Source organism: Choloepus didactylus, chromosome 9 (assembly GCF_015220235.1).
Source record: "Choloepus didactylus isolate mChoDid1 chromosome 9, mChoDid1.pri, whole genome shotgun sequence".
NCBI classification, from domain to species: Eukaryota; Metazoa; Chordata; class Mammalia; order Pilosa; family Megalonychidae; genus Choloepus; species Choloepus didactylus.
Window position 1 is genome coordinate 29175141 of NC_051315.1, and position 19782 is coordinate 29194922.

The 19782-nt window shown below is 36.7% G+C and overlaps 1 protein-coding gene across 5 annotated transcripts in view; it reads right to left on the bottom strand.

Annotated features, from left to right (window-relative positions):
• Window positions 1–19782, bottom strand: part of LRP1B (LDL receptor related protein 1B) — a 1893223-nt gene that overhangs the window by 854781 nt on the left and 1018660 nt on the right. For all 5 annotated transcript variants that reach the window (XM_037849262.1, XM_037849261.1, XM_037849260.1 and 2 more), the window contains one exon: window positions 5457–5679. In XM_037849262.1, the coding sequence (XP_037705190.1) occupies window positions 5457–5679 (223 nt within the window). The remainder of the gene's footprint in view (window positions 1–5456; window positions 5680–19782) is intronic.

Sequence of the window (19782 nt, forward strand, 5' to 3'; positions counted from 1 at the left end):
TATGTCATGTTTACTCATTATGCCTAGGTCCTGATTTTGTTCTTTGACAATACTTTTATTTTTCTATAAAAATTACCAGCAAGCTGGACTCTTTCCTTGCCATTAATATCAGGCATGTTTTACTCCAAGTTTGGGAACAACCACCTGGGACTCTGTAGCAGTGGGATACCCACCTGCTCTCTGCATAACTGGAATCCCCATCCTATGATAGAAAGTATGGCTATACAGAAAGCAATTGGACTTGGTAGAAAATATGGTCACACACTAAAGATCAAATTTAGCTCACTACCTCCCTGCCTTCCTTCAGAAGGGTCTGAGTTCCATTAAATTTGTACATTGCTGCTTCCTTTCTAATTACCCCCAGCAAAGGTGGTAGGAACTTGGAGTGGTGGATAGATCATTATGCCTATAGCCCAAATACATAAAAAAAAAATGTTATTCATGATGGATTACTTAGTTGCGGAATGAACATGTGCTTGGGGAAACAGCAAAAAAAGGCAATGGACCTCAACCAACCCATCACAAGCAAAGAGATCCAATCAGTCATCAAAAAGCTTCCCACAAATAAATGCCCAGGGCCAGATGGCTTCACAGGGGAATTCTACCAAACTTTCCTAAAAGAACTGACACCAATCTTACTTAAACTCTCTCAAAACATCAAAGAAAATGGAACATTACCTAACACATTTTATGAAGCTAACATCAATCTAATACCAAAACCAGGCAAAGATGCTACAAAAAAGGAAACTACAGGCCAATCTCCCTAATGAATATGGATGCAAAAATCCTCAACAAAATACTTGCAAATCAAATCCAAAGACATATTAAAAAAATCATACACCCTGACCAAGTGGGGTTCATTCCAGGCATGCAAGGAGGGTTCACATAAGAAAATCAATCAATGTATTACAACACATTAACAAATCAAAACAGAAAAATCAAATGATCTTCTCAATAGACGCTGAAAAAGCATTCGACAAAATTCAACATCCCTTTTTGATAAAAACACTTCAAAAGGTAGGAATTGAAGGAAACTTCTGCAATATGATAAAGAGCATGTAGGAAAAACCCACAGCCAGCATAGTACTCAATGGTGAGAGACTGAAAGCCTTCCCTCTAAGATCAGGAACAAGACAAGGATGCCCGCTGTCACCACTGTTATTCAACATTGTGCTGGAAGTGCTAGCCAGGGCAATCCGGCAAGACAAAGAAATAAAAGGCACCCAAATTGGAAAAGAAGAAGTAAAACTGTCATTGTTTGCAGATGATATGATCTTATATCTAGAAAACCCTGAGAAATCGACGATACAGCTACTAGAGCTAATAAATTTAGCAAAGTAGCGGGATACAAGGTTAATGCACATAAGTCAGTAATGTTTCTATATGCTAGAAATGAACAAACTGAAGAGACACTCAAGAAAAAGATACCATTTTCAATAGCAACTAAAAAAATCAAGTACCTAGGAATAAACTTAACCAAAGATGTAAAAGACCTATACAAAGAAAACTACATAACTCTACTAAAAGAAATAGAAGGAGACCTTAAAAGATGGAAAAATATTCCATGTTCATGGATAGGAAGACTAAATGTCATTAAGATGTCAATTCTACCCAAACTCATCTACAGATTCAATGCAATACCAATCAAAATTCCAACAACCTACTTTGCAGACTTGGAAAAGCTAGTTATCAAATTTATTTGGAAAGGGAAGAAGCCTCGAATTGCTAAAGACACTCTAAAAAAGAAAAACGAAGTGGGAGGACTTACACTCCCTGACTTTGAAGCTTATTATAAAGCCACAGTAGTCAAAACAGCATGGTACTGGCACAAAGACATATTGATCAATGCAATCAAATTGGGAATTCAGAGATAGACCCTCAGATCTATGGCCGACTGATCTTTGATAAGGCCCCCAAAGCCACTGAACTAGGACATAACAGTCTTTTCAACAAATGGAGCTGGGAGAGTTGGATATCCATATCCAAAAGAATGAAAGAGGACCCCTACCTCACCCTACACAAAAATTAACTCAAAGTGGATCAAAGATCTCAATATAAAAGACCATACTGTAAAACTCCTAGAAGATAATATAGGGAAACATCTTCAAGACCTTGTATTAGGCGGCTACTTTCTGGACCTTACATCCAAAGTACAAGCAACAAAAGAAAAAAAATAGATAAACGGGAACCCCTCAAGCTTAGAAGTTTCTGTACCTCAAAGAAATCTGTCAAAAAGGTGAATAGGCAGCCAATTCATTGGGAAAAAAATTTTGGAAACCATGTATCTGACAAAAGACTGATATCTTGCATATATAAAGAAATCCTACAACTCAATGACAATAGTACAGACAGCCCAATTATAACATGGGCAAAAGATATGAAAAGACAGTTCTCTGAAGAGGAAATACAAATGGCCAAGAAACACATGAAAAAATATTCAGCTTCACTAGCTATTACAGAGATGCAAATTAGGACTACAACAAGATACCATCTCACACCAATTAAAATCGCTGCCATTAAACAAACAGGAAACTACAAATGCTGGAGAGGATGTGGAGAATTTGGAACTCTTATTCATTGTTGGTGGGACTGTACAATGGTTTAGCCACTCTGGAATATAGTCTGGCAGTTCCTTAGAAAACTAGATACAGAGTTACCCTTCGATCCAGCAATTGCACTTCTTGGTATATACCCAGAAGATCTGAAAGCAGTGACACGAGCAGATATCTGCACACCAATGTTCATAGCAGCATTATTCACAATTGCCAAGAGATGGAAACAACACAAGTGTCCTTCAACAGATGAGTGGATAAATAAAATATGGTATATACACATGATGGAATAATACTTGGCAGTAAGAAGGAACGATGTCATGAAACATGACAACATGGATGAACCCTGAAGACATAATGCTGAGTGAAATAAGCCAGGCACAAAAAGAGAAATATTATATGCTACCACTAATGTGAAATTGAAAAAATGTAAAATAAATGGTTTATAATGTAGAATGTAGAGGAACTAGCAATAGAGAGCAATTAAGGAAGGGGGAATGATAACCCAATAAGAACAGATAAGCTATCATGGGTAAATTTAACGTTCTGGGAATGCCCAGGAATGAGTATGGTTTGTTAATTTCTGGTGGGTATGGTAGGAACAAGTTCACAGAAATGTTGCTATATTAGGTTATTTTCTTGGAATAGAGTAGGAATATGTTGGAAGCAAAGTAGTTATTTCAGGTTAGTTGTCTTTGACTTACTCCCTTGTTATGGTTTGTTTGAAATGTTTTTTTTTTATTGTATGTTTTTTTATTTTTTTTATATAGTTAATTTAAAACAACAACAACAACAACAACAACAACAAAAACAATGAAAAAAATATGCAGAGCTCCCTTGAGGAGCTGGTGGAGAATTCAGGGGTATTGGGCTTCCCCACCTCTATGGTTGCTGATGTGCTCACAGACATAGGGGACTGGTGGTTTGATGGACTGAGCCCTCTACTATGGGACTTGCCCTCGGCAAGACAGTTGCTGCAAAGGAGAGGCTAGGCCTGCCTGTAATTGTGCCTAAGAGCCTCCTCCCGAATGCCTCTTTGTTGCTCAGACGTTGCCCTCTCTCTCTAGCTAAGCCAACTTGGCAGGTGAAATCACTGCTCTCCTTGCTGTGTGGGATCTGACACCCAGGGGAGTGAATCTCCCTGGCAAAGTGGAATACGACTCCTGGGGAAGAATCTAGACCCCGCATCGGCATCGTAGGATGGAGAACATCGTCTTGACCAAAAGAGGGATGTGAAAGGAAATGAAAAAAGCTTCAGTGGCAGAGAGATTCCAAAAGAAGCCAAGAGGTCACTCTGGTGGGCACTCTTATGCACAATATACCTTTTTTAGATTCTAATGAATTGGAATAGCTAGCAGTAAATACCTGAAACTATCAAACCACAACCCAGAACCCATGAATCTTGAAGACGATTGTATAAAAATGTAGCTTATGAGCGGTGACAATGTGATTGGGAAAGCCATATGGACCACACTCCCCTTTGTCCAGTGTATGGATGGATGAGTAGAAAAATGGGGACCAAAAAATACAAAAGGCACCCAGTATTCCAGTATTCTTTTTTATTTTAATTGTTCTTTTTCACTTTAATTTTTATTCTTACTATTTTTGTGTGTTTGGTAACAAAAATGTTCAAAAATTAATTTTGTTGATGAACGCAGAACTATATAATGGTACTGTGAACAAATGAATGTACGCTTTGTATGACTGCATGGCATGTGAATATATCTCAATAAAAATGAATTAAGAAAAACCACAGGCAATGGAAATGAAAACAACAAAAAAAACAAAAACTGAATATAAAAAATATCAGACATTAAAGCAACCATGTTTCAATTCCTCATCACAGTTTCAAATTTCAGTGTGGTTTTCATTTTTTCATTACATATAAATGGAAGGTCCATCACAATCATTTTAGGAATTAGGTCCTCTAAAGGACATAACCTAGGCCTGCCAAAGAAATCAAGATTTTTAAGTCACTTAAAGGCAAGAGAGAAATAATTGGCTCCACTTCTAACTTTGGACACTATATTTTAACCACCCAGATTAGTGCATTTGTTTACTTGCCAAGGAAGCAGAAAAGACTTTATTTTTAAAAGCTGATTAGAAAGGACAAGTAACTTTGAAGGCTAATTGCAAAATATACCTGCCTTGCATGGCAAAAGGATGCAAAGAGGTTCACATTTTCAGATCCATAGAATGATAAACTCACATGGAATTAATGCAATCAGTGAGGCTGAGGTGTAATCAAATTTGACCCAGTACGCTAATGGATAAGAATCATTTCCACTTGGAGATCTCCTTCAGGTTTTTATGGGAGTTATTTGCAAAAGCTTATAATTCAGCAAGGAAAAACTAACAAATGGGAAGAATTTTGATCTTGGTGACTTTCACAGAATTTTCACTTTAGGAAGTGCTTGAATACATCAGAAGGTAAAATTTAACCCAACATATTAAAATAAGGATACTTTTGTGGACATGCATTTGCTTTGGTCAGTAAAATATCTCCAGTACCACATGGGACAGATGATAGTTCAGTTCCTTATGAATGAACTACCTAAGTTAGTTTTCAGTAAATAGATATTAGCATTTGCCCTATTCTAATACTCTTCTTTCTTAACAGCATAGCTTTTTTATTTTTGTTTGTTTATTTTTCTTTATTTGGGGTTCCTTTTTTGTTTTGTTTTATTTTTAGTAGAAGTAAGGAGTGAAAAGCATATCAAATGCCTTGGAACGCATCGCGAAAAGAAAATTCTCCCATATAGCAAACGTACCACAATTTGTATGACCCATTTCAACCTGTCTTCATAAGAAAATTTCAACACTGCAAATTTTGGTCTTTTTTCCATGTATGATACTATTCATTTTATTACATTAGCTGTATTTTCTGACTAATATTGTACTTACTTGTCTGCCTTGAATGATAGTATGTCTGTTTTTCCCTTGGTAGTCCACTACTTCCACAGAGTCCAAGTAAAGATCCACCCAGTAAACCAATTTGTTGACGAGGTCTAGAGCCAGTGCAGCTGGCTGCTCTGTCTTTGAATCGATGATCCTTGTTCTGTTCATTCCATCCAGGTCACATCTCTCCACTGTGGCCACATTCCCATAGTCAGTAAAGAAAAGTTTTCTGTTGAAAGAGAACTAAATGTTAAATTGGAGGGGGTGGGGGAAAGCATATTCAATGGAACCATCTGTAAAAATTAGAACTTTTCCTTCTATTTATTTCAGTGGTTACATCTGTTAGCTTCCCATAACCATTTCCGTATAGTATCACTCATAAACAGAGAAATCTGCTAATGAATATTGCAGGGCATGAGGGAGCAGGCTAACCAACAACTGTAAAATATTCCCCAAAATGAATGATTATGGTGGGTTTATTTTCGTATTAGGAGAAATGTTTCGTTAAGCCTCGTAGAGCCGACACACACACGCCACGGGAGACTGCGTGCAGTGCTCTAGGTGGAAGTTTCAGAAGTGAGTCCAGTCACCAGGCCAGGACGTGAGCCGTTGGGTTTTATCTTCAACCTGCTTTTCCAATTGCCTGCTAATGTGTGTGTCTCCGATAAAAGCTATTATGGGGAGCTCAAGGATGCTACGGGTGGTGGAGAATACCAAACCTGGAATGGAATTAAGCAGATGGAAAAGCAAATGTGTACTGTTTGTAGCAATGGAAATAAAATCCTAAATAACCTCCCATGAACCAATCCCAAATATTCCCAAATCACAAAATTTCACGAAGGGAAATGCAGGGCATTTTTCCTCATTTCTTCTTAATATATTCTGAAGAAAAAGCTGACAAAGGAATGTTGACCACAAATCCTTCCATGCAGCACTAACAGTGTCTGTCAAGGTGCAATGTACCTCTCTTACACTTCAGTGTCTAATATTTGATTAGTATTCACTATGTTTAGTAAACACCAATCAATTTCAATTAACCTGACAGTATTTTAACAAGATTGCCTACTCATGAGATTAAATTACATTTGTGAATAGAAGACCATCTTTTCTTGACTTAAATATAATCTCAAGAATAAGTCAATTTACAGTGACTGAGAAATATCAAGGTTACCAGGTGTATAGAATATTTGATTTCCTAAATTTGGTGAATTGGTTTTTAGCTACTTTTCTCAATGTTCATGCATTATCTAACAGTATGGGATATCTTTCAAAGTAGAAAGTATTTATTTAAACTTTAATTTAGCTCTTTCTGCTGTGGGAGTCTTTAAGTGATCTTTAAACATTAATGCATACTGTTATGTGCTTGTGAGAGCCAGATTTTATTATGAGTATATATTTCCCCAAATTTTATTGCAAGATCCATTTGTTGCAATAAGTTAAAAATGATTTTTCAAGTAACATTCTATTCAGGCAAAGAGCTTTCTATTGTAGTAAAGACTAAATGAAAAAACACATGGTAGTGTTTCACTGCCATGCTAAAGGCTCAGACTTTCTCTATCCCTATTTTCCTGTCCCATCTTGCTTATTCTCTTTCTTCACTTGCAAATCATTTTGTTCATTGCTATCCCAAGTGAATTTTCTTTAGGGATGACCCAGTTTATCCCTTCCTTCCTGGAGAGCACTGCCTACTATTTTTGTTATATGAAGCTCTCTTTCTCTCCCCAAGGCATAATGCCTCTCCTTTTATATGCTTCCTTTTATATTTCTCTGACCAGTCCATTTCACAGAGGTTGAGAGGACCTGGTGCAGTGGTAATTTGGCTTTGGACATGGAGACATGGAGGCTGAGGCACACTTTACAGAGTGTGATACGAAGCAGGCAATTGTAACTCTACCTGGTCTTTAAGAGGAAAGGTGAACCTGGATACAGAGACTTCTCTGAAGTTATCTTGAATTGACTTAAGTGGATGCGATCATACACACACACACACACACACACACACAGACACACAAAGAGAAGAGGGCCAAGATGAGAACTTTTGGAGGTATGTTGCTGGAAAAATACCACAGATCAGAGGTAAGTTACTTTCAAAGAAATAACACAGGCTACCATGGAAGTCAAAGAGATACAAGTTCCAGGTTAACGGATTAAGGTGGCTGGCTAGATCAATCACTTCAGAAAGTAAGAAAGAAGAAAATAAATTAAGAAGATGTTATAGAAATGTGTACTTACTGAATCATTAGTAACTTTTGGTAATGCTGTTTGAGAAGTACAGTTAGGAAGGAAGAGTGAACCAGGTGATAACAAAGGAGGCCCTGGAATGTAAAGTAGAGCGTTTTCAAGTTTTTCAGTGATTTTGACCTACTATGGCAGGGATGATGCAAGTGATCTTCATATCTATTCTGTGTCATAATAAAACTGGCTAAGGTGACTTTTCTGTCTGAATAAGTTTCATCCATAGTATGAAAAAATTAAATATAATTCATCAAAACTGTGCTGTTTTAATGGAAGCATGGAATCAAAAGAACAGAGAAACATTGGGTATGTGAAGTGACACAGCTAAAAGAAAGAGTAAAGAATGTGTCACTGTACCCTTGTAACTAGCAGAGAAACTGGTGCCCACAGAGAACTTAAAAGATGTTCATTACACTGGATTAAAACTTCCCTGACTTCAGAATCTCAACTGTGATGAGCTCAGTTCACTTCTAAGTGAACTGCAAGAAATGAAAGGGTTCTCCAGGATAATAGCACTATAAAACTACAAACATTAAGTATGGATAATCACACGATTATAAAAGTTTTCTTTTCACGGTTTTGGTACTGTTTAATTTTAGTTTAAAATTTCCTCTACTATTACGGAGAAAAACTTCATTCATAGGGCATTCTTTAAACACAACTAAAGCTCTTCATTGTCTAAAGTCTAAATTTCATTCATGATGTAAGTATAGCAGGGTTGAAAAATAATTTTTTCTCCTACAAAATATTTCTCTATATCTTAGAAAAATTAGTGTTCCATGAATTCATTTATCTCATTGATCCCCATAATTACTGTGCAACAGAATGGGGAAATTATTTCTATTTTATAGAGGAAACAGGCTTGAAGTCCACGTGGCTCGCCAATGTCAGAGCCATAGCACAAACATCATAGGCCTTTTTTTTTGTAAGCTTTTATTTTGAAAGAACTTCAAACTTATGAAATACTTATAACAATAGTACAATGAACTCCTATACACTTCACCCAGAGTCATTTCATCCCACTTGCTTTTCCATGAGCTCTCTGAACCATTTGACAATCAATTGACCTTTTATCCCCAAATCCATCAAAAACATCTCCTAAGAACAAGGACATTTCTACATAACTACAATATACCTACTCAAATCAATACTTTTAACATTAATACGATATATATTCCTTATTAAAAGTTTGCCTGTTGACCAAAAATGTTCTTTATAATTATAAAAAAAAAAAAAAAAAATTAGACCCAGAATCCAATCCAGGATCACACTTTTCATTTCATTGTTTTACCTCTTTAAACTCCTTTAATCTGGAGCAGTTCTTTAGCCTTTCTTTGTCATTCATGGTGTTGACAATTCTGAAGTATACATATATGAATTATTTTGAATAATATCCTTCATTTTATGTTTTCCTGATTTTTCTCATAATTAGAGCTTTGTTCTTCAGCTTGGACTGAGATGAAATGGTTTTTATACTTTATTGTTACTGCTCCTAGGGCTTGGTAATCATGGGTAAGCCCCAGAAATTCCATAAAAAGGGAGTATAAATTGTGAGTTGGTGGCCCACAGATTCCTTCCTTTTTAATGTTTTCTCTATGAACTTCCAGCATCCTCAGTCGTCCAGGCTGCCCCAGGTCTATTCAGCATCCAGGGCAGCACCCAGGGCTACTGGACTCACGGTGGATGGGGGAGACCATTCCCAGTTCAGTCCTATGCCCTGTTGCCAAAGGATTGAAATAATGACATGTCTTCTCCCTCTTCTTTCCTGTAGTATCAGTTATTTTTTTATTCCCCAGCATAAAGGAGTTTAATTGAGATTGCTATTTTCTTGTAATAACTTCACTTGTTTTCTGAAGGTCATTCTATTCAGCTCTCACTAACACAAAAGCAAAAAAAAAATAGAAGTACTCCAACTACTATCTCAATTCCCAAGCTATGTTTAACTATTAGATCTCAAAGAAAAGGAACTTTTCTTTCAAATGTCCAATTATTCACCCAATTCATTATTGTTATAATTCTGCATCTCTAGTAAAATGCAAACTTATCAGTTTGGCTTTATATGTCATCAGATATGGGGAACTGATTTTATCTGACAGCTTTGTTGATTATATGAGTAGCCATGTTTTACTATAGATATACAAATTTTATAGAGTTGAGGATAGTAAGAAAACTTTGAGGACTGTTGGTAAACTTGCCTAACATAAATCAAAAGCTGCAAAGGCGGCACTCACAGACAGTGATGGAGCAATGTGTTTACAGAGCTGTGGCTCCAATCATCCCCACACTTTAAAGCAAAGCAATTGTTACACACCCTGACATCTTAAAGCATGTGTGTTTTTTAACTGATAAAAATAATACCTATTTTTGCCAACAAGATCCATTTTAAATGATGCTTCTGTACTTTAATTCAAAATGACAGGAGGAAATTTTAACACATCCGAGTCTATGCCCTAATTTTCTGTCACCATCCATACTCCTTAATTTTGTCTATAGCTAATAACTTAATGATAGCATTTACAATTCTTCAAAAAGTTCTCAAAATAAAATGGCCTATCATTCATATTAAGATTTTTTTTAAAGGAGTTACAGAACAAAATTTTGGTTTGGGAGTGGCTGAGAGGGTTGTGAGAGATCAAACTAGGGAACCAGATGTCACCAGAGTTCAAACATCAGTGTTCTGTGTAGAACTTAGCAAACCCTCCATGTTTATTAACCACTTGTTAATGTAGATAATGGCATTTCTTTACATTTCCAAAAATGATACATATTTTCCTTAGAGAGGATTACATTAGGCACTTCATTTTATATTCTTATTTCTATAATAATTTGTTGTTCCTCAAATAGCATGAATACACTTAATTTTTTTCCTTCCATTGCATATACAAAAATTGAACAAGAAGACAATTTTCAACATTGTATAGAATAATTAAGGTATATGAAGAATTAAAGTAAGAATATTAAATATTTAGCACTGCAATTCTAAAATGCAATTACAAATTTGAAAAAGTAATGAGACTTTGGAATAAGATGTTTCAATTCAAATACAATTAAGTAGCTCTTGCTACTTAAGGGATGTGGTTGATAAACAAATTATTTTCTCTGTCTAACCTAGACTATTCAAGACAGTTATTTATTGATTTTTACTTGTTTGGGGTTTTGCTTTTGTAGTTTGAGAAATCTCTCTTGTACTTGGTTCTCAGTTCATACATAAGCAGACACAAATTAAACTTGACTTACAGATTCCCACTTTCTGCTGGCTACTTGGTATTCTGGAAACACTTCTAGGGGTGATTCCTCCAAAAATGTACATGTGTTAGATATGTTGGTCAATGTATCTGCCCCCTTCAATGTCTTTATTTACCTAAACCTACCCTACCCAGTTAGTTCTAAATATAAAGTAATCATTTTGTAATATTTATATGTAATCTTCATATAACCCCATCATAACACTGAATCACATTCAAAGAAACATCATTTTGGCATAAATAAAAATAAAATATCTGATATTTTTCGAGTCTGTGTGAAAATTCCAAGGCAGAAGCATATTAATAATGCACACATTTTTTTTTTTTTTGAAAAATAAAGAAAAAAACCTCCTTCTTCATCTCTTTTAAACTCAATATATTACATAAGCCACACATTTCCAAATGTCATTACCTAATCCAGTTTGGCCAGACTTTCTCCCAAGCCCAAATGCAGCCTCTCTTCTTCCACCTCACCTCAAGACTGCCTCTGGCTCACCTTTTTCGTGTGTAGACCAAACTGGCCTCTTAGGTTTTTTTTTGTTTGTTTTTGTTGTTTTGTTATTGTTGTTTTGTTTTGTTTTGCTTTCAATTCACCTTTCATTCTCCATACTGTGAGAGCCAGGAATTAACTCAGCAAGTAATAAATCTGCTTTTAAAATTGGTACAGAAGTTCTGTTCGGAGTGATGGAAAAATTTTGGTAATGGATGGTGGTAATGGTAACACAGCGTTGTAAATGTAACTCCACTAAATTATATATTTGAATGTGGTTACAAGGGTAAATTTTAGGTTGTGTGTACGTTACTAGAATAAATTTTCTTTAAAATTCATAGTACTATACAACACAAACAGTGAACCCTAATGTAAGCCATGGACTATATTTAATAGTGCAATTATATATTGTTTCACCAACTGTAACAAAGGTTCCACTAATGCAGAGTATTAATAATAGTGAAACCTACATATGTGTGTGTGCGTTGTGGTATATGTAAGAACTCCACTTTATGTTCTCTAAGATATATATTTTTTCAAGTGATGTGGTACAGATGTAGAGAAATCAAAGAAAGTTGTAAATTTTTATCATTTGTTTTCTTTTTATCAGTATCATCAAGGTATTTTATCAATGTTTTACATAGCTTGGCACACAGTGGAATTATTCATACAAGCTGACTTCATTCTCCTCTTCTTTCACTCTTCAGCCCTCTGATATGTCTTTGAACCCCACCAGTCTAATTTTTTTTCTTATAGTGGTTTCCAGTTATTCCCATGTGGCTAAACCAACAGACTTTTCATTTTGTTAACCACACTCTAACAGGAAACCAAGTTTACTACTTCCTCCTTCTTGACATTTCTTTTTCTTAGTATTCTCTTGGTTTTCTTCCTACATGATTGCTTTATCAAAGTCACATTTTTCACCCCCTTTTTCTATATCAGGTCCAGGATTCTAATGTTGGAGTCCCCAAGGCTCGGTCTTACAATATCTACATTCTCTCATAGATAATTTTGAAAGTTGCCATGGTTTTCATTAATATTATAATAACTCTCAAATTTTAATGAACTCTCTTCTGAGCTCGTAAGTCATAAATTAGGTTACCTTCTTGATACTTGTGCTTAAATTCTATTATGCATCCTAAACTGAACATAACTAATAATAATTTCCTGCTCTGTCTCTCCAAATTCATTCCTCTATTTCAGCAAACATGCCTCCTTCTACCTAATGCCTCTTTCCAGAAACCATTAATCTTTCATATCTTCTACCTTTTCTATACACAACTGATCACCACTTCCCCCAATTCTATCTTCAAAGTGTATTTCAAATCTATTTGTTTATCTCCTTCTCTACTCCTCTTTCCTCAAACAAGTCACTATTACCTCTTGCCTGGGGGAAATATACCTCATATCTGTTTCTTTCTCTTCTTAACTCATTCTCCTCTAAGTAACCAAAGGTATCCCAATAAAATGGAATGTGAATCATACATTGTAAAACTCTCCTATAACTGCTGATAGCAATTAGAGTAAGAACCTCATATTCTTAATCTCACCAACAGTGGTGAGTGTGATCTGACTCCTATCTACCTCTCCAGCTTCATCTCATGACATCTTTCTCCACTCCCTCTATACTTCTAATACCTTGTCCACCTTTCAGATCCTTAAATAGCCCAAGCATTTTCTTCCTTCCTCCCCTTCACCTAACCTCAGCCTGAAAAGTAATTTCTGCCATGCTATTCCAAGACTGGCTTTTGATTTCAACTTGGATGTCAATTCCTGCAAGAGACCTTTCCTACTTTTCTGATATCAATCAGGTCTAACTGATATAATCTTTTGGTATTCTATAATTTTTAGACACTTACCATTAATTATTTTATTGCACATATTAAGAAATACACAAATGATGATATGTTTAGAATTTATCTACTACAAAGTAGACTGTAACCTTCAAGAGGAAAGAAGCCATATCTGGCTTGTTCTCTACTGTGTACTCAGAGCCCAACCATGTGCCTGCTCATACTATGTTCTCTCTTTCCCTCTGTCTGTCTCTCTCACACACAAAGACATATATCACACATGCATATGTATTTATTTATACATGTATACATAATGTGCATATGGTTCTTGTGTATACTACACACATTAATATTACTTGATGGGTTGTGTATATATATTATATGATAGGTTCTTTAAACAAATTGTTATAGAATTAAAGCTCTTAAAGTCAAAAGCTGTAATTTTAAATAAATCAATACTTCAGAAGGGATTGCTTCTTTGCTGCATTCTTGACTGCACATTTTTATCTGGCCTCTGATGAGCTCTAAACTGAGTTCCTCACAATGGAGAGATAAAATCTGAGAATCAGACCTGAAGTTAGGTGAAACAGGAAAATAATATGACTGAGGTCTTTCTAGCAAAGGAAAATAGGTTTCCAACATTATCTAGCATGGCTCACTGGAATTCTACTTTGGACACAAGTCATTAGCTAATAATAAATTATTACTTTACGTTAGTTTAATTGCATCATCCTTTTTGTGTACAGTTCCCTTTGTGGAACTTGTGAGGGGTAGCTATTAGTTCATGGTAAGAGTTGGGTATTCCTGTGTCTGTGCGAATATTATTTTGAATGGCATTTCCTAAGTGTTTACTTCAATTTACCTACAGACACCAAATTATAAAAGCACTTGGATGCCTTCCTGAGGGATTTAGACTACATAGCTCTGGAATCTAGCAAAGTTTTCTTTCTATGTTTGTTTATTTTAAAGTGGGATATTTATATAATCAACCTGAATTTTGAGAACATAATTTGGTCCCCTGTGAGGAGGACAGACCAGAAGTGTTGGGAAATTGGATAAGGAGATATCAGTTTGGCTCTTATGCATTAATATAGTGGGTAGAAATGGAAAAGAGATTTTCAAGAAATAGTTTGGTGTCTGAGTCAATAGGACTTGATGGTTAATTAATTAGAGTGTGGACAAGGTGAGTGGAGAGTAGCATTATAGTAGAATGATTCTTTTTGTAAAATATATTCCTTGACTATATAGCACCTTCAGAATTTTTTCAAGAAGTCTCCCTGTCTTATAAGATATCAGGGTGTCATTCAACTCAATACAAGAATGGATTTTACAGTTTTGACATAGTACTCTCCATGACCAGGGCAATGCTCCTTCAGGGGTCAGTTTGCAGGTTGCCAGTACTCAAGAGCTCAAGCTCAATACATTTGATTCATGTGGAACATTAGAATGTTTGCAATAATATATCAGAAGCCAAAAAGTTGCCCTTTCAGATGTACAAAAATATATAACCTAATTTACGCACTTAAGGAAGTCCTACTGGTTATTAAAGGCATCTTTCCAAGCTGAAATAACAGCTCTGAGATGGCTGTCTCAGAAGTGACTAAGGTAAGTATCCATGAAGTTGTGGACCACTGAACAAATTTGGTTTGCTGCTATGCTAATTACCAGTTAGCTGAACTGTCGATTTCTATTTTAAATTCTTACTAAATGGAGGAAAACAGTGAGAGGAAAAATAGAACTTTAACTATTAGCACAGCATTCTTATATATTATTTATCATTTATACTTGTGCACACATATCATTTTCTTGTTGGAATAGAACATGCAATAATATTGCAATGCTGATTGTGCCGGTTTGAATGTATTGTGTCCCCCAAATGCCATTATCTTTGTGGTCTTGTGGGGCAGACGTTTTGGTGATGGTTAGATTTGCTTGGAATGTGCCCCACCCAGCTGTGGGTGGTGACTTTGGTGGGATACTCCCATGGAGGTGTGACCCCACCCATTCAGGGTGGGCCTTGATCAGTGGAGCCATATAAATGTGCTGACTCAAAGAGACTGAACAGAGTGCAGCTGTGAGTGACGTTTTGAAGAAGAGCAAGCTTGCTAGAGAGGAACGTCCTGGGAGAAAGCCATTTTGAAACCAGAACTTTGGAGCAGACGCCAGCCATGTGCCTTCCTAGCTAACAGAGGTTTTCCGGACGCCATCGGCCATCTCCAGTGAAGGTACCCGATTACTGATGTGTTACCTTGGACGTTTTGTGGCCTTAAGACTGTAACTGTGTAGTGAAATAAACCCCCATTTTATAAAAGCCTATCCATCTCTGGTGTTTTGCATTCCGCAGCATTAGCAAACTAGAACAGATTTTGGTACCAGAGAAGTGGGGTGCTTTTGCTGCTGAGTTTGAAAATACCAAACATGTTGGAACGGCTTTTTAAATGGATAAGGGGAAGTTTCTGGAAGAATTGTGAGGAGCTTGATAGAAAAGGCCAAAACTGCTTTAAAGAGACTGTTTGTGGAAATATGGACTCTAAAGATACTTCTGATGAGGACTTGAGCAGAAATGATGAATATGTTGTTGTAAACTGGAAGAAAGGTGATCCTTGTTTTAAAGTGGCAGAGAATTTGGCAAAATTGAGTCCTGGTGTCAGATGGAAGGAAGAATTTAAAAGTGACAACCTGGAGTACTTAGCTGAGGAGATCTCCAGACTACGTGTGGAGGACGTAACCTGGCTTCTCCTTGCAGCTTATAGTAAAATGCGAGCAGAAAGAGATAAACTTAGAACTGAACTCTTGGGTTCAAAGAGACCAGAAGCTGAAAATTACGAGCTTCCAGGGGGTGGAATCCCAGAAGCTACAGCCCAACGTGAGGATGTAACCAAACATGGAACCCAGCCGCCATTTCAGTACAAGCCAAGATTGGAGATGGAATTATCCAGAAAGGATTTGTGGAAACTCCTACTGTCTGATGGCTTTGACCCCTGTGTGCTTCATGCAAAGCCAACAGAATTTTTACAAGATCTTTACAGACAGAGCCATTGCCGGTCTGGACTGGAGGAGACAGACAAGGGAAAAAATTAAAGGAAAAATTTCTTCAAAGACAGAGCCATGGAGGTTGAGGTCTGGAGTCAAGAGGCCTTGGGCTGGGAGAGTGGAGCAGCCCACACGCATGGAAAGGGTGAGTTTGCCCCAGAAGTCGAGGGTGGGCTTTCCGCCTCGATGCTCTGGAAGAGTTTTGCCACCCGAGGTCCCATAGAGGGTGGAGCACATTCCCAGGGAATTGGGGAGAGCCTGGCTGCCACCACACTGTTCTGAAGGGGTTGAGCGTGTGCCCCGGAGATGGAAGGGAATCCGGGAGCTGCCCCGAGGTTTGAGGAGGGTGGGGCCGAGAAGGTGGTCTCCCCAATGTGTGGGTATGTTGGAGCACTCACCTAAGCGTTTGGAGAGGAAAGAGCCGCCGAAAAGGCCCTTAGGAAGGGTTAGGCTCCTGCTCTCTCAAGCCCCAAGGATGCAACGTTGTTCTGTAAATGACTCTCAGACTTTGAAATCTAATGGAGTTTCTCCTGCAGGTTTTAGGAACTGTTTTGGTCCTGTTAACCCTGTTTTCTTTACTGTTTCTCCTTATGGCAATGGAAATGTTTATCCTATGAATGTCCCTCCTTTGTATATTGGAAGCATATAACTTGTTCTAAGTCCACAGATCCAAAGCTAAAGGAGAATTGTGCCTTAGGACCCACCACGCCTGTAATTGATTTTGATGGGATTTTGTACTTAACTTTTGTTACTGAAATGGTTTAAGTTTTTGTGATATTGTGATGAAATGAATGTATTTTGTATTTGGAAAGATAATGTCATTTTGGGGTCCAGGGGGTGGAATGTGCCGGTTTGAATGTATTGTGTCCCCCAAATGCCATTATCTTTGTGGTCTTGTGGGGCAGACGTTTTGGTGATGGTTAGATTTGCTTGGAATGTGCCCCACCCAGCTGTGGGTGGTGACTTTGGTGGGATACTCCCATGGAGGTGTGACCCCACCCATTCAGGGTGGGCCTTGATCAGTGGAGCCATATAAATGTGCTGACTCAAAGAGACTGAACGGAGTGCAGCTATGAGTGACGTTTTTAAGAGGAGCAAGCTTGCTAGAGAGGAACATCCCGGGAGAAAGCCATTTTGAAACCAGAACTTTGGAGCAGACGCCAGCCATGTGCCTTCCTAGCTAACAGAGGTTTTCCGGACGCCATCGGCCATCTCCAGTGAAGGTACCCGATTACTGATGTGTTACCTTGGACGTTTTGTGGCCTTAAGACTGTAACTGTGTAGTGAAATAAACCCCCATTTTATAAAAGCCTATCCATCTCTGGTGTTTTGCATTCCGCAGCATTAGCAAACTAGAACACTGATAAAATCATATGGCTACATAGTTAATCTCACACTGTAAAAAGATAAAGATTTCTTTGTGCAATACTACTCACTGTCCTAGCTGTGAAGGGCAGAGATACTTAGAAAAATGCATGGCAAAAGCCCTGTAAAGCAATAACTTCTTCAAAAGCAGTTTTATCTAAATTTCTTAGTGTAGTTTTAAGCAGAGATGCAGGATCAAGTTCAGGCTAAGAGTGGTTAAGCCTGCAGAAGCTAAATGAATCTGATAAAGGGAAACAAATGCCCTCACCAAGTTGGCAAAATAGATATTTTGGTAAATGTCAAATGTTTCTACACCAGTGCTTCTTAACCAGAATGAGTTTCAGGGGTTCCATCAACTACCAGCTGTGTAGGGCCGTACAAATTGGTAGGTATGCCAGCTCATGTGCATAGGTATATTTTTCTGGCAAGAGAGTTGATACTCCAAAAGGTAAATATCCATGCTCTAAAACAGTGATTTGTAAATTTTTTGGGGTACGGTAATCACCTGGGGAGGTAACTGAAATCTGCAATTCCTACATCCACTGTGGCAATAATTTTGGAAGCATCTAACAAAATTAAATATGCATTTACCCTGTGATCCAGCAATTCTTGATCCAGAAATTTATCCTGAAAATGCATCTTCACAAATAAGAAACAATATTTGCATGGTTATTTACTGTAACATTATTAATAACGGCAAAATACTAGAAGCAATTGAACTGCCCATAAGACACTAGTTAAATGAACTAAATTCATTCACACCACAGAATATTATGTGGTTATATAAAGGAATGAACCAATAGAGAGGGATTTCCAGGATATATTGTTAAGAAAAACAAGCAATATTAATAATATTTCTATAAATTATATTATATGAACATATTCTGAGCCCCTGAATCCATACATGCCAAAGTCAATATTGCTTGTTTTATTTAGTCATCTGAGCCATTAAATTTCTCCTTTTTGCTTAGGCTGATTTAAATGAAATTTTCTAACATTTGCAACTGAAAATTCTTATCTGATAAATACTCATGGTTAAGGCAAATGGTAACAGAAATGTCTATCATCACTATAAGAGAAATCAAATGTTCTACTGACAATACATATATTAAACAATTATTGCTTATGAAAATCAGTAATTTAAGAGACTAACCTGAACTACTCTATAGTAACTTTATTTGATTTAAGTAAAAGGAAAAGTTATTTGCATAATCAATGATTTTGATCAATATTCTCAGGAAATTCAGAAGTCTAAGAATACAATCCTTGCAACTTCCTCAGTAAGTGCTTGCAACCTTTACTTTTATTTGCCACAGGAAACACAGCACTGGTAAAAAAACAAAGGTCATATCCCATTGTAAACGAAAGCAATGAACATTAGAAATATATATGAAATTTTCATCTGCAGGTCAACCTGTTTCAAAAAAATTCCATAGGTAAATTATCAAATAACAATGTACAGGCAGTCACTATAATGATATTTTACCACCTTTGAAGTTAAATTGTGAGGCAATATGTGTTCCTAAATATTTACAAAAGAAAGATGAAAGTTGTACAGTTACATGAAAATAAGGCAGCTATCTATCTAGTGTGTAATATGCTAGGCTTCATGGACTAATATTCAGTTGATTGGTTTTCAGGATATTCTAAATATATTGTATTATCTACCATGAACCTAGTGAGCAGTCTCTGATAGCAACATTCTCTGTAAAAGGTTAGGAAACACAGTTTGGACTATTTGTCCAGTTCATGCTCTTCTTTTGTCTCAGGGAAAAGGCCCTTTCCCCACAGAAGACTTGCAGCCCAACCTCTATTACACTGCAGTACTTCCCATCCCCATCTCCTTTCTTATTGGACCAATGGCAGATACCTAACCTGGGGCATCCAATAAATTGGTTGGATACAGTCCATCAGATTCTCTGACTTAGGTTTTTATTATTTTTTAATGCATTTTTTTAACTGTGAACTTTAACATATATAGATAACAATGATAACTTTCAAAATGTGATTTAACAAGTAGTTAGAGAACAAATTTCAAAGAATATTATGGGTTACAGTTCCACAATTTCACTATTTCCATTATTATAAAATATAATATACCCATAGAAAAGTGTTAACTTTCAAAGTACAGCTCAACAAGCACTTACATAAGTAATTTCAAAAACTGTTAT